The sequence below is a fragment of the Pelodiscus sinensis genome, chromosome Z, assembly GCF_052426305.1.
Source record: "Pelodiscus sinensis isolate ZL-2025 chromosome Z, ASM5242630v1, whole genome shotgun sequence".
NCBI lineage: Eukaryota > Metazoa > Chordata > Testudines > Trionychidae > Pelodiscus > Pelodiscus sinensis.
The window spans coordinates 27,942,110-27,957,653 of NC_143085.1; the positions used below are offsets into that span (position 1 = coordinate 27,942,110).

Below are 15,544 nucleotides of genomic sequence, written 5' to 3' on the forward strand. Positions count from 1 at the left end.
AACAAAAATGACTAGGAGTTTGGAATGGGTCCCATGTGAAGAGAGATTAAAAATACTTGGACTTCTCATCTTAGAAAACAGGAAACTAAGGGGGATATGATAGAGGTCTATAAGATCATGACTAGTGTGGAATAAGTGAATAAGGAAGAGTTATTTACTTATTCCCACTGTGTAAGAACTAGGGATCACCAAACAAAATTAATAGGCAGCAGGTTTAAAACAAACAAAATGAAGTTTTTCTTCACTGAGTGTACAGTCAACCTGTGGAACTCCTTTCCAGAGGATGTGATGAAGACTAGGACTCTAAGGGCTTCATTTACATTTAAATGGCTGCTGCGCTGAGCCGACAAAGAGCTGATCAGCTGTTTGTCGGCTCAGCACGCTAGTCTGGACGCTCCCGCGCCGACCTGAAAGCCCTCTATCGACCTCCCCGTTATGCCTCGTAGGATGAAGTTTACCGGGGAGGTCGATAAAGGGCTTTCATGTTGGCAGGGGAGTGTCCAGACTAGCACGCTGAGCCAACAAACAGCTGATCAGCTGTTTGTCGGCTCAGCGCGGCAGCCATTTAAATTTAAATGAAGCCGTGATTATTTAAATCGCGGCTTCATTTCCCTTTGCCAAACAAACAAATCTATATGGCTCCGTCGACGGAGCCATGTAGTTTAGACGTACCCTAACAGGGTTCAAAAAAGAGCTAGATAGATTCATGGAGGTTAGGCCGGGATAGGCAAATGTTGTCCCTAACCGCTGTCTGTCTGTAAATGGGTGATAATGCCAGAAGAGGATGATGCTCAGGAAGAGTATTGACTGTGCTACTTCAGTTCTTTTCAGTGGCTGGAAAAGAGCATGGCTTTCCAGCCTTTGTGGCAACTTCTTCCCTTTTCTATCTTTTGCTCTGGCTGAGCAAAATAAGATGATGATTCCTTTAGAGAATCGTACTGAATATCTGTCGAAGAGTCAACAAACTTTGTTTTCTGGGAGGCTAGCAGAGTGAAACCCGCTTGTAACTGTGTGAAACTAGAGTATAAGCAGTGTGAAACTTCATCTGAAGTGTGAAAATCCCTTGAATTATATTAGAGTGACCACAGGAAGACTTGAAGATGTGGCATTGTGGTGCATGCATGCTCTATTTGTAAGACTGCTTGGTGACTTCAAAAAGCAGGGGTAGAGATTGCCCGCTGCAGCCACACCTCCCAGGGAGCAGATATTAATTAAATGATGAACTATACTGTCTTTAAGGTGGTACCCTTTATTACCCTCACATCAATTCTAGAAGGTTTCGCCATGAGTCATGATGTCAGAGCCAGAACAATTCATAGCACTTAACTAGCTCAGAGGACTTTCACCATCTCAGCAGAATGTCACATTCTTCTGTTGGAGCCTTGGGCCCAGCTAGCTGCAGTCTGATTTCACATCATCGGCCCTGGGGCCTCCCAAAGGAGGAAACAACCCTCAAGTACAAGTAGTAAGTTAATGAATAGCCCACCTGTCATTGGCCTGGGTGGGAAGCTAGCCTGGCACGCCTCCACAGACCGCAAAGAGATAGGGAGGAAAGAATGAAAAGCACCAGTTGGTGCTGTAGAACAATGGCTGCCTTGTTTCCAGGCTGCTGTAATAAAGGTGCAAAGCTGTGAGAGCTTTTGTGCTTGCTTTTTTTTTTATTTAATGTTTTCTCAGAGCAGCTGAGGGGTGAGTATTGAGCCATTTGTGGTTTAAAGTTACAAACGAAACCATTTTTACCTCCCCCATTTCCATCCTGGAGGAGGGGAGGAATCCATCCCACTGCAAAATAAATGAACCGATCAACTTAATTACGACGTCCTGTAGGTGCTGAATGGGAGTACAAAGCATTAGGCCAGAATAGGTGATTGTGCTGGGATTCTGTGGGATCTCACCGCTAAACAGGGTCAGGGCTGGGAGACATTCAGGAAGCCGTGGGGATCTCTGGGGATGCCGGGAGCCAGCATGGAAGCAGTGGCTCCACAGGGTGATGGTAGGTGCCTTGCTGCAGGAGCCGTGCTGTCTTTCAAATAAGACATACAGTTGAGACCCTGATGGGTCGTTACTATTGATGCTATTTGTAAGGTAGGAGTGTTAACTTCAGTGTCCTGCCAGTTCGGATAAATCTGCTCTTGGCTGTTGAAATTCCTCTGGCTATTTCAGGCCTTGATACTCAAGCCCTTGCTATGGGTGCAGCAAGGTGCTCAAGGGTTCTGGGCTCCAGTGCATATGAAAGAGGAGATTATGTGTAGAGCAGTAAGGGGCAACCTAAGCTAGTGAGGGGGCTGCATGAGTGGCCTTCCTTCCTCTCATTGGGCTACAGTATTGTCCTAACCAGGACAGTCTCCCAGGATAGGGTAAATTCGGTGCTTGCGCACCTAGAATTTGCAGGGTGTGCTAGTTGCACAGTAGCAGCACTTTTACTGGATGCAGAGGGAGCACACGGCTGTCCCAGTCAACATTGTGTGCAAGCAGCATGCAGCTCGCTATGCATGCCTTGGCTTTACATGCGTGTCACTTTAGTAGGAAAAAAAAACATGTGCTCGAAAACCAGCAGAATGTAGCAATGTTGTACATGGACAACAATAAATAAAATGTCTGGTGGGCCATACAGAAAACCACAGTGGGTGGTATGTGGCCCTCGGGGTGCATGTTGCCCACCACTGGTACAGAGCCCTGTCCGCATCTGTATCTGTAAAACTAGATATCCATGGATATCTGCCTCCACATCTGCAGATACAGATACGGGCAGATATAAAGTGGATATTCTCAGACTTGCAGGGATCTGGTTTTGTGTGCAAGAAGATGTTACAGTTAAGAGCAAGATAGAAGAATCCCGTGTGCTGAGTTACACTTGCATTGGAATAAGCTGGTGCTCACGTCCAGTCCTAAGTAACTTCTGACATTGCCATGTACTGTGCTTCAGCCCAGAGGCGGCTTCATTTCAGTGTTGGGTGAACAGATCCCTATGTCAGGTTTGTAGGTCAATAGTCACATTTTGAGACCTTTAGGGTGGAAGTGCTGAACAATGGTGATGTGAAAGGTTAACCAGTAAATCCAAAAGCATCACCCATTCCAATTAATTGGTAACGGGGAGTTGCTGGAGCAACTCCCCACCTGCCATGGATAGGGGCAGCTCCAGCGGTGCAGGGGCCCACTGTGGACAAGGGCTGCTGTCACCTGAAGCAGCCTCTGTCCGATGGGGAGCCTGGGCTTGCCAGGGACTAGGGCTGCTCTGCTGGGATCTGGGAGCTGGCAGCAGTTCCAGCTGTGCTAGAGCAGTCCCTTGCCCAGATCACACTTACTTGGATAACTGGTTAAAAGATAGATTGACCTACCATTTAACCGGTTATCCAATTAACTGGGATTTTACATCCCTACTGTACAAAAGCAGGTTTATTTTTCTACAAGTATCTGGGGATGTTGGCAAATGAGTAGCAATTAAACCATGGCTTTGCTTGTGAGAAATCAAAAGTGCTGAGCATTTTGATCTTTTCCCCAGAGTGGTTCCTCCCTCACATCAACCCCATCCTAGTGAGAGCTGTGCTTTGAAACTTTTAGGCTACATTGCCCCAGGAAGTTTCTTTTTTAAAGAGTGTCCTTCACCTGAGAACTTCTACAAACAGCATTTGCTTTTGAACCTGTAGACAGACACTTTCTGTTAGCGCCACCTCTTTTATCTAACCTAGTCTCCTCTGCATCATCGCATTTTTCTTAATTATCTGGCACCCAGTACCTGAGCAGTTCCACAAATTAACAAGAACTTGAAAGTGCCCCCACCCCTCTGAGATTTCTCTCTTTCCTCTCCAGGAGGCTTCTGAAATTCCTTTAGAACAACTTGAGCCTGTGTGTGACTCTCTTTCTTCCTCAATTCAGCTGTTGGGACTATTGTCCTGTTAAGTTGGTGTCCCTATCTCTGGTTGTCAGAGGCTGGAAATGGGTGACAGGGGAGGGATCATTTGATGATTCCATGTTCTGTTCATTCCCTCTGGGGCACTTGGCATTGGCCACTGTCAGGAGACAGGATACTGGGCTAAATGGTCATTTGGTCTGGCCCAGTGTTGCCATTCTTATGTTATTACATTTTGCTATAGTCTGCAATTATTTTTCAGTAAAGCTCTGTCCCTACCCATCAGGAGTTTGACCTGTGAAGCTGGTGGTTGTATGGTTTTGGTGAGGAGTGATGGCCATGAGTGGTTGGTAAAAGTGGCAGGGGAAGGCAACACCTTCCCAAACCGTCTGGCTGGCCCTCCCTCACTCTGTCTCCAGGCTTCCCCATTCAGCGCAGCTCTCCCAGTCTCCTGGGGATGCCGGGGTTTCAGCCTTGCGCTGCCACCCTTCTCTCTGCCTCACTGAGGCTGAGACAGAGGCAGGATGTCGCTCCACGCTTATCTGCCTGCCTACTCTCCCCATAGTCTGGAAGGGCTGGGGCTGCACGTCGCCTGTCCTTTCCATATTTGGGGAAGCAGGACTGTGTGCTGACCATCCTGGGGGGCGGGAAGGCCACGGGCACCCATGCTTGGGAAGGCCTGCCCCTCAGTGAGGGGCATACTTGAGCCATGGATGGCAAGGGCAGGGTCTTGAAAGGAAGGGACAGTGCTGGAGGTTTGCCATCTCAGCCCTAGATTCACCCACCACCCATAGTGACAGCTGAAGGGGCTTACTGTCCCAGTGTCCAGGGGCCTTTGTGGGGTAAGTAGTGTGCAGGGCCAAAAAGGTGAGGGCCACCTGGAAACTCCCTGGAGTTTAACTTGCTGTTCTGTGGGGAGCCAGGGAGTTGGTGGCATCTGTGTGATGTGGCGAGCATTGCTTAATATAGCAGGTTCTATGAAGTGGCCATGTTAAAGAACAGGAAAGTGACCAGGGAAATCGGCATCTGCAGTGTGAGATGAAGGTATGTGAGGGGATAGTGCTAAATTCTCCTGAGAACTGATTGATCGGATTGTCCTTACTTTCCTCAGGATCGAGGCCTGACAGGCAAGCTGGAACCCGTGTCTCCAGTCAGCCCTGCCCACCCGGACTCGGAATTGGATCTGTTGCCATCCAGGCTTTCGAAGGAGGAGCTGATCCAGAACATGGACCGTGTGGATCGGGAAATCACCATGGTCGAACAGCAGATTTCGAAGCTGAAAAAGAAACAGGTAAGATGGCCTTGCAGAGAGAACTGCACATCTGTCAGCACCTCTTTGCTTCTTATAATGGCATCCCTCTAGGCACATGCTGCCTCCCGCAGAGTAGTGCACAGCTCTACTGATGGCGGCAATTGCAGCAGCTACTATACATAAAGCACAGGCAACAGCTAACTCTTTAGCCATTGTGTTGCCTAAGCTCAAGGGTGGCCTGTGAGCCTAAGCAGACGAGGCAGTTGCCTAGGGCGCCGCTGGCCTAGGTTGCCCTATGATGACATCATGGGGCGCCCGGGTACCCGATGATGACAACACGGCCATTGACAGCCGTGCAGGTGGGGGGTGCCAATTGCGCCTTCCGCCTGGGGCACCAGCTGCTGCAGCCGGCTTTGGGCTGCCTAAGCTGCCCCTAGAGAGCTGGCTGGCCCTTCCGCACTGTTGTTACGATTTATACTGCATTTGCTCAAATCCCTATCCATGAGGACCGAACAGTGTAAATAGAGAAGACTGACAAAGGGTGAGATAAAAGTGAGGAGCAGATCTGGCAATTGATCCCAGGTCCTCAAATCCTGTGTCTTATAATCACAAGACCACAGCTGTCCCATGGAAGAGTGCAGGGTCTGAGGCAACCCCCTCCTCGCTGTGGGCCACACCCCACCTATTCCCAAAGCCTTCCCTCTGCTCCACCCCGAGCAATGCAGCCTGGGTGTTTTTTGGGGAGGGGGGAGAGACAAGCACAGTAGCAGCAGTGGTCGCTCCCCTCCCCTCCCACTCTGGTGGTGAGAGCTGCAATGACCCAATAGCTTTCTCCCTGCAACACCCTCCCGGCCCACTTTGCCTGCTCTCCATGGTGTTGGGAAGTGGAGCACTCTGAGGCAGCCACCTCAAACTGTCCTCTGGATGGGGCGGCTCTGCACAAGACCTTCTCTCCTCCCAGTTAGATTCCTCCACTGGTAAGGCTGCTGGAGCAGTGCTCTGGGCAGTGCAAAGAAGGGAATTGTTAAGAAACAATGCTTTTATGCTCAACTTGTAAATCTTTAAAGGTCGAGTTCAGCACTGGGGTATTTCCACTGGAGTCTCAGGAGGGGATTAGCTCCTCAGCAATGCCCTGGCCATTTAAAACTCCATTTGTTCAGTCCAAGGAAGCCCCCTCGATTGCATGATGTGGGCTATTTGTGGTGGTCCTGCCTTTGGCGGTCTCTGTTCCAGGAAATAGCTGCCTGGCTTACTTGGTAGTTCTGTAATCAGCATGTTCCCTTGCTGCCCTGTCCTCCCTCTTTCCCTGGTGTGTGTGTCCCAGCAGGAAGCTACAATACCGAGATCTCTTTTTGTACCTTGAAAACCGACCTGGCGCTTTGTGCGTTGAAGTGATAGAGCAGCCCTGCACAAGTGGCAGGTGTAGGAATACAACTCTCTGCTTTTTGTGATCTAACCTGCTGCACTTTCGTGAGTGTTACTCTGTTTGCTTCTCTCAGGGTTCATGTAGATGTAACTGAGGGCTCTGAGTCAACTGAGGGGATTCGTATCTGGTTGCCATTAGGGATGTAAAATCTGATTTAATTAGTTAACCAGCTAAACATGATGTTCAACTGGTTAATTGTTTAAACAGGACAGGCAAGGGCTGTTCTGGCTAGGCTGGAGAGCCCGTGCCCCTGAAGGGCCCCGAGCAGCCCGCTGCCCACAGAAGATGGACTGATCCAGCCTCCACCGGTTAATCATAACCAATAAACCATTTACATCCCTAGTTGCCATCCACTCCCACTGCTGGGCCTTGGGTACTTTGTGTACCACTATTCTAGTTCTCACAGTAAGGGTCTGGCCCTAGAGACTGTAGTAGCTGGACACATGATAGCCTTTAATATACATATCTTCCTTACAGAAATAATTGTTCATTTTACAGATGAGCCTCATAAGGCTAAGTGAGTTGCCCAGGATCGCACAAAGTGTCTGTGGCAGAGTAGGGACTGAAACCTTCTGTCTCCTAAATCTTAGACTAGTGCCCTGTCACTGCACCATCATTTTTGGCTACATAGCAGAGCACTGCCCTGTAGACTCCACCAGCACATCTCAAGTTTATTGTTGCTATGCAGATTACCATAACTCCATTAAGAGTTTAACATGACAAAAGCACAGTGGCGGCCTGTTTTTTTATAAGGGTTTTTCAATACCTAAAGCAAAGCAGTTCTCTTTGTGTCTCCCTCTTACCAGTTGTTACTTCCCATGCGTCAGGAAACTCTGTAATGCCTGCTGATGACTGTTAATCCCAACCCGCCCCAGAGATGAGCCAGCTTTGCTGATGTGCATGTGCCCTGGAATATATGAATTAAGGAGGCGGTATAATTGGGCTGTCATTCTGAATGAAAAACTGGCCTATTACCATGCTCCTAGAGGGAAAACAAGCGGCTGATGTTCCTCCCAAGTTCTGCAGAAATGACACAAAAAGGGAATAATGAGTGTAATGAAACAACCAAAGAGACTCCTCTCATTTCGCACGCACACACTCACTCACACACCCATTCACACACGTTCTCAGCAGCCGGGGCTGTAGCTGGCACAGAACCAAACTCTCTAATATCTTTAATTCAAGCCTATCCTGAAAGCCCCTTTCTGTTATGAATCGAGCTTGTTTTTGCTTAACAGATGCCTCCCCTATCCCCCTTGTAAGTTGAATGGGGGCAGTTTGATTTCGGTTTTAAATAGCATGGTGTAATTAACCCCAGACACCTGTTTTCAGATGATTTCCCTACAGAGGTATCAAAGGGGTTGGGAGGGGGAGGGGAAGAGAAGGGAGCCAAGAGGACTAAAAATCAGCTGTGATACCAGGTGACACAAATGGCCCCAGAGCTGCCTTTTCATTGGTGCAGTTGGAATATCTGGAGCATTTGAACCCACAGAGTTTCCCCTGACTCCCATGGCTGAAGGGGCCAGATGCAACTGGTCTGGGGAGAATCCAGGAGGCCCACCAGCCACATAGCCTCCCACCTCCCAGCCCAGGGAAAGGGTAGGACAGCCTCCCTCTGTCCCTGCTCTGCACATCAGAGAAGTTGGAAGAGAAGGCACAAGAATGGTCTAGGAGTTTTCTGATTGCCTGATCCTGCTGCTTTTTTTTGCCTGCTTCGCCTTCAGACCTGCCCAAGCTGGCTGCAGTGCAGCAGTGTGCTCCAGGTACCGCCCCATTTGTGCGGAGGGTGGCTCTTCTCTGGCGGTGCTGCCTCTTCGCACCAGTTTCAGGAAAGAAGCTGTCAGTTGGCACCAAGCCCCTGCTCCAGGCAGCTCCTGAAGGACGTTTGGTTCAGCAGCCTTGACTCAGCAGCAATGTTCGTCCCCTGGTCAGTTTTCAGTAAAGGGGGATTTAACCTGTCCAGTACAATAGGGTCTAATTTGTTAGCACCTTGTTGCTCCTTAAGCCACCTGGCTTTACCAAGGGCTCAGGCATTCCAGGCATGTACAAGTCTGGCTACAAGTGAAGCCCAGCTGGGAAGGTTGACTTGTTTTCTAGTGGAAAGTCAGTCTTAGGTCAGGGTGATTCTGGGAAAGTAAATCCAGTTTGGAGATATTCTGTGGGGAATACACAGTAGTTGTTGAGGCCTGTAGCCTCTAAGGGTGTGTCTACACAGCAAAGTTATTTCGGAATAACGGACGCTATTCTGAGATAACTATGTGTCTACACAGCAATTCCATTATTTCGAAATAATTTCAAAATAACGGATGGCTTATTCTGACTTCTGTAAACCTCATTCTATGAGGAATAATGCTTATTCCAAAATATCTATTTGAAAGTAAGGCATGTGTAGATGCTCCACTTCTGCTATTTCGAAATGGCCCCTCCCCAGAACCATTCTAAGTTATTCCTCCTGGGGCTCTAAATTGAGATAGGACGTCTGCATTAGGGAAGCGACTAATTTTGAGACTTCCCTGCAGTGTAGACGTGCTATTTCGAAATAAACTGTTTTGGAATAACTATTCCAGAATAGCTTATTCTGAAATAACTGTGCAATGTAGATGTAGCCTAACAGATCTATAATCTGGCTTTTCCAGTGCTTCTGGGTACTCACAGATTGAAGTTAAGGGAACTGCAGGTACGTAGCACCTTTCAAATCCAGGTCAGTTCTTTCCTCCTGGAAAGAAAAGACTGTTGTTGTTTGCATGTTTTCTCCCCAACATTGATTTTATAAATCCTCTGCAAATGCTCAGTTTAGTTATAAAGGTGACTGCTGACATCTAAATCCCTTCTCCCTTTTCTCTGCCTGTGGTTCTGTTGCTTAGTGGTTAGTTACTGATATTGACAAAGGCCTTCCCTGTCCTTTAGAAAGTTTGGACATCTGCCCTTTTAGGATACACTGCAAGAGAACATATTTTGCAGAGTTCCCTGTAAGCTGGGCACTTGTGCGGTATCTCAGGAGAGATTCCAATGCCACCCAGCTGAGTAGCAGAGCACCCACCGCTAGGTTCTGTGTTTCTGAGTGTGGTGCACATTCCCACATGCAATAAAAATTATTCTTCACATGAGTGGAAAAAATCTACACATAGATGGAAAAGATTTGAGAGGTTTGGGGGGAAACGAGAGCACAGAAAAGTCCCTGTCTGTAATACTTTAAGAACCTTTGGCCCATCTGGGCTTCTGAACCATTGTCTTTTAAAGCATGTGAGAGAGAGGGCGTAAGAGAGAGAACGAAAGATATTAGCCAGATCTTCCTTGAGCAAACAGTAGAGCAGCAGGGGACTTGTATGAAACCCTTATGTCTTAATACATTTTCCCTCTGTCCTTGTGAGGTCTTCTAGAGATAATTAAATACATTTGTACTCAAAACCCGTGTGCGCACACACACATACACACACACACACACACACAGAGCGAGAGAGGGAGCACAGCAACAGTGTCTCCTTGGTAATTCCAAAAATAGTGATGAAGGCTCTTGCTGGCAGGAGGGGTTCTGATCAAGGAAAGTTTGCAGCAGTGCAGAAGCCTTTCTTTCCTGAAATCCAAAGCACAAATGAGCTTCTTTGTCCATTGGCACCTCCCCAGCTAGCTGCATACATGTGCCATTTCTGTTTCCTATGTCTTAAATGTCTTTCACGTCTCCAACTAGCCTTCCCTTTTATGAAAATAACAGATGCTCTCCAGGCAGTTCTAGCTCTAGACCAAAGAAAGACAGTGTTTCTCTGGGATTGTCTTTCTTTGCAAAAAGCTTTCAAAGCTGCCACCAAAATGCTTTTTGGAAGTGCAACACTGACACCTGCTGGCAAAGGTGGAGCCAGTAGTGGTCTGGGATTTTGCATTATGGTAGAGGAACTCTTGTGAGACATGGCCTATTTGCTAAATCTGCCTGGTAGGCTCATCATGTTAAAGAACAATTCCCCCTACTGAATTTTATCTGCTGTTTCTCAGCCTCTTGTCCTTAGAAAATTTTTTAGAAATTGATTTCTTGATCTGGAAACCCTGCTTCTTTTGGGCAAGTCTCAGAGGGGCAATGGTGTTAGTCTATATTGGCAAAAAAAACGAGGAGTCCTGTGGCAACTTATAGATGAACAGATTTATGTGGGCTTAAGCTTTCATGGGCAAAAACATTTGTTCGTCTTTAAGGTGCCACGGGACTCCTGTTTCTTTTTTGTTTAAGTTTCCATGGTTTTGTGCATGTGTAGCTTAATCACTAGCGATTTCTGCCTATGAAATAGCATGTGCCTGGATTAATCATAAACATTCAAATGATAGCTACCTCTGAGGATGGGCAACCCTTCCAAATACTGACTAGATTCACAGAAGACTGGAAAAGCCAGACACAGTCAAAGCTATGTCAGCTCATTACTCATGCAACATGATCAAATGGGAGGGAATCTGGCTTGCTGCCATATGTATTGCAGATTAAGTATTTGAAGCTGGGGAAAGGGAAGAGGTGCTGCCTTCATTTAGAAAGGGATTGGTTTTAAGAGAAAAGGGAAGCTTAGGATGTCGCTAATGACCAGGCTTTGTGTTGCCTACAAGACACTACAGCGGGATTTTCATCCTTGAAGAAGAGGGAAGTTGCAGGCAACTGCTAGTGCAGGGTTGGCGTGTCACTGTCAAGTCTCATTCTGATTTTCTGATTGTAAAGGTCACAGTCCCAGCCTGGTTTTTTTGGCAGACCTTTAAGATCTGTCTTTGTTCGTGTCTGAGTACCTTGACCTATTTTGCTTTGCCATTTTCCACAAATTCCGAGGGAAACTATTGCTGGCTAAACCTACTGAGGTCAGGTTTGTGATCTCAGAGAGCATGGAGGGGGGAAGTACCTCTCTCTAGGCCATATATTCTAACTGGTGGACCTGCACTTTCCATAATTGTTCAGTACTGTACCCATACAGAGTAGAGACACTGTAATTCTTCCATGCATTTTAGTTAAACTTAGATTTGCAGGGGTGCTGGTTTTGTTTTTAAGGAGCTATCTTTAATGGCATCCACTTACTGTCAGATATTCATTTCTGAATTTGCCTAGGGATATAAGGGGGAGTATTCGACTTGTTGGCTACTTTCATTTCCCCCCTCAGCACTGTCAGAGGCAGCAGGGTTGGGGCAGGGGCTGTTGCCACAAAGCAGCCCCTGCCCATGGGAGGTCCCAACTCCCCACTGGAACCCCTGTGGACAGGGGCTGCTGCCACCTGGGCAGGCAGCCTGGCTCAGTCTCAGCTTATGCTGGTCTGGGACCAAACCTCATCGTGACTCTGCAATTTAAAACACAGTGTGGGGAGAAGGGGAGCAGGCTGCCCGGCTGCTGCTGTCTTTCAAATTGCAGCTCTGCAGCGGGGTTTGGTCCCACTCCTGGCACAACCAGGGTCTGATCCGGGCTGCCTATCGACTAATCAAGTAGTCGATAAAAATTCTATCGACTACTAAATTAGTTAAATACATACCTCTTAACATTCCTAGATTTGCCATCAAGATCTTCTTTGGACCAATTAGAACAGATTCAGCCACTTGAAGAATCTTTGTGTATGTGCCAAAACACTTTATCACAGTTTCCCAAATCCTTTCCCAAATAGGTTTTTTTTTTTTTTTTTAATTTTTAATAATCTGTGGCTCTTCTGTTTTGAGTTTCTGGATGTTGTCATTTGGGGGACTGCAAAGCACATCTTTTCTATTGTGAGAATAGTGCAGGCATTTCATCCCCCATACCAAAATCCTGGATCCTAATGGTCGTAGACTCTAGGAAAATTCTGGTCTGGATTGGAACTTTGCTGTAGGGACCTAGCTTTGTTTGGAAGAGATTCTAGTTGAAGAAAGAACTATAGGTTGAACCTCTGTGGTCCAGCACTCTCTGGTCTGGCAACATCTGTGGTCCAGAATGATTTTAGTTAGCTGGATGTCCACTGATCATAATTGTAACCAAGTTTTCCACAGTCCCATAAAGTGTGTTTACAGTCACCAGTCCTGTAAAAGCTTGTTTACAGTCTCAGTGCTCTGTGCTGTTATTATCTCTAGTTTACCCCTAAATGTCTTCTAAGAACCCAATTAGCAGTGAGAGAGCGGGTAATCTACTAGACAGTATTGACCTCCATGGTCCAGCAAATTCTCTGTTTTGGTACCAGTCAGGTCCCGAGGGTGCTGGATTAAAGACATTCAATCTGTAGAAGTGTCCTGTAAACACCAGGGGAAAGTAGTTCTTCAAGATCCTGATTGCTGTTCGTTCCCAGGTGGAGTTAAACATGTTGGTCCTAACCACTGTTCCCTCTAATTTTTTCCATCTCAAGTACAAGTCCTGGGTGGGCCTGAATGGACCAAGTGGGCCCTTTTGACTATGCCATTGATTCATTCACTTGCAATCTCTCTCCAGGGCAGGGGAAACTGAACTGAACACTTCCTAACCTTACTCAGCCTTCTCTAGTTTGCCTCTGTTGGGTTGTTGAGTTTTCACCAGATTCCGTTCAATTCCCTGAGCTTAATGGAAAAAAGAAAAGGGGATTTGAAAACCCCCTTCCAGAAACAGGGTGTTGGACTGTATGATTGAGACTGTGCCTCTCTGTGGTCTACCTGCCCATTTCCCTTCTATGTCTCTGCCCTGTCTCCTGCCCTTTATGCACAGGATGTACTCCCCTTTCTCTTTGAGATTCCTACAGCTGCCATCTCCCGCTTTTCTGAATCCTTGCTTACATATTGCCTCTGCCGGGTTGCTTGCAGCTCCCTCCTGCTTGGCTCCTATGTAGGAGAGCTGTCTCTTCTGCCTTCCTTCTGAAGTCGGTTCATGCTGGTGTTCCCTCATCCACCCCACCTCGTTTGTATTGTCTGCCTACAGTACCCCGTCTGACACCAGATTGTGAGTTCTCTCAAGCACTTTGACTTTGATCCTCGCTGTACAGTGCCTAGCCCCTGGGAGCCCGCATGCTTGAGTGAGGTTCTGCAGTAAATAGAAAAAGGCTTATATCCAACCACAGAAGGCATCTCATTCAAGTGAAGAACTAGGAAATCAGCAGTGGAATATTAAGCCTAAAGAGTTCAATAATCCCTAAACTCTCCCCATTCTCCCCTTTAAACACAAGAGTGGGGAGAGTTAAGACCTACACAAGGTACTTGTGCAACTCCAAGTTAAGACCTACACAAGGAATTTTTGGTGCCCTGAGAAATATTTTTCCACCATGGAATTTCCATTATGCTGCTTTTTAATGTGTCACCCCTCTACTCGAGATTCACAGGCCAGATCTGAGAAGGCCACTTTCCCCACCGTTTGTGGCCAGAAGACATGAGAGCAAAGGCAACACGAAATGTTCAAGGATTATGTTCCTCGTCTCTGAGCCCTGTTGGCTTGCTGATGTCTCACAGGAAGTGGTTTATGGTTAGGTTATCTATATCTGTTGCGCAGGAACCAGTCTCAGGTGGACAGCGTTTCTTTTTTTGAACTACTCATTTTATTTTTTTCCTTCTCTTCTTTTCAACCTTTTGCAGCAACAGTTGGAGGAGGAAGCAGCCAAACCACCGGAGCCTGAGAAACCGATATCGCCCCCACCCATTGAGTCCAAGCATCGCAGCTTAGTGCAGATAATCTATGATGAGAACAGGGTAAGTCACTTACCAACCAGCTCTTGTTGAATTGACTGAGGAGTTCGCACAGCAGTTGTACTGGGTGTATGCCAGCAGTGCTGTCTGTATTATTATCAGCCTTGTAAGAATTGACGAGGACCAGGCCAATACAGGAGTGGGAACTGGATTTCTGGCAGCTCTTAGACAGTAGCACATGCTGATGACTGACATGTTATATGGTCTCTTGTGGCAATTGCGAGAGGTGATGGTGGGTGGATGTTGAAAAGCAGCCAGCTCAAAGGGTGCTAATTGTGCAGTGGGGCTCTGTGTTGCTGGAGGGTTTAATGAGACAAGCCTTGGATTTGCAGTACCTAGAATGCTGCCCTGGAATCTCCTGATCCTGTGATTGACCAACAGGAACCACTCAGCATAACATGCTGCTGGGGTAAATTGAGTTCTTGAGTTACTGCGAAACTGTAGTATGAGCCCACAGAAAAGTGGGTGCTCTCTGTTGTGTGTGGATGACACAAATCCTGTGATGCTCTCCATCAGCCTGGTGATCTTACCTCAAACTCCCCTCTTACCAGAGGGCAGCCACCCAGGAGAGATCCAGGTTCTGCCTAGCTGATAAGCAGGGCACCCAAAGCTGGCGGTATGTGTTTATGTTGGTGGTGTACAGCTGCACTGAACAAAGTTTATTCCACACATGGGAGGACAAAATTAGAGGAAACATTGCCTCACCTGGTTGGATGTGCTGGAAGGTTGGTCTCTTGCCTGCCTCCTTGTCCTCTAGTGATGGCCGCCCTTCTGTGTAGCTTGTAAGCACAGTATTGAATCTATCATGTTCAAACCTAGATACCTCAGACATCCAAATCCCATGTTTAGGCACCTGGATGGAAGTAGCGCCTGGAGCTCCCATTGGTCTTGTTTGAAAATATTTGCCTCTGCCATAGGCAGAGCACTTTGGTATCACGTGGCAGGGGTGATGTGTGGGGGGGCATGAGGGGTCACATGTACCCCCACAAGGCAGGAGGGCTGGGGAAAAGAGGGTCAGGATCACCCCAGCATTCCTCAGAATTGGCATGGCTGCAGAGCAACATGAGCTGAGGCTGCCTTGTTATGCTTCCACCCTCCCCACTGTGGATGAGTGCAGAGGGGGCAGGCATGGTTTCCTGTTGCCGACACTGGCCCTTTGACCACACTAGTCCCTGGGCAACCACCACAGTGAGAGAAAAGGTGAGGGAAGGGCCAGAGCAAGGGGGAGTCCTGGGGCCCCTTCATGAGACACCTCTGTCACAGGGCTTATCTAAAAGGTTACAGCTAGCATTCTGCACCTGTCTGGTGTGCAGAGTTCCCAGTGATCTCAGTGCTGCTCCTCTAGGCCAATGTTTGGTTGCGACCCTCAGTGGGGAGTGTTGTGAGACCTTTAACA

At 47.6% G+C, this 15,544-nt stretch overlaps 1 protein-coding gene across 28 annotated transcripts in view; it reads left to right on the forward strand.

Annotated features, from left to right (window-relative positions):
• Positions 1-15,544, forward strand: part of NCOR2 (nuclear receptor corepressor 2) — a 511,248-nt gene that overhangs the window by 240,483 nt on the left and 255,221 nt on the right. For all 28 annotated transcript variants that reach the window (XM_075898492.2, XM_075898501.2, XM_075898481.2 and 25 more), the window contains 2 exons: positions 4,962-5,141; positions 14,038-14,151. In XM_075898492.2, the coding sequence (XP_075754607.2) occupies positions 4,962-5,141; positions 14,038-14,151 (294 nt within the window). The remainder of the gene's footprint in view (positions 1-4,961; positions 5,142-14,037; positions 14,152-15,544) is intronic.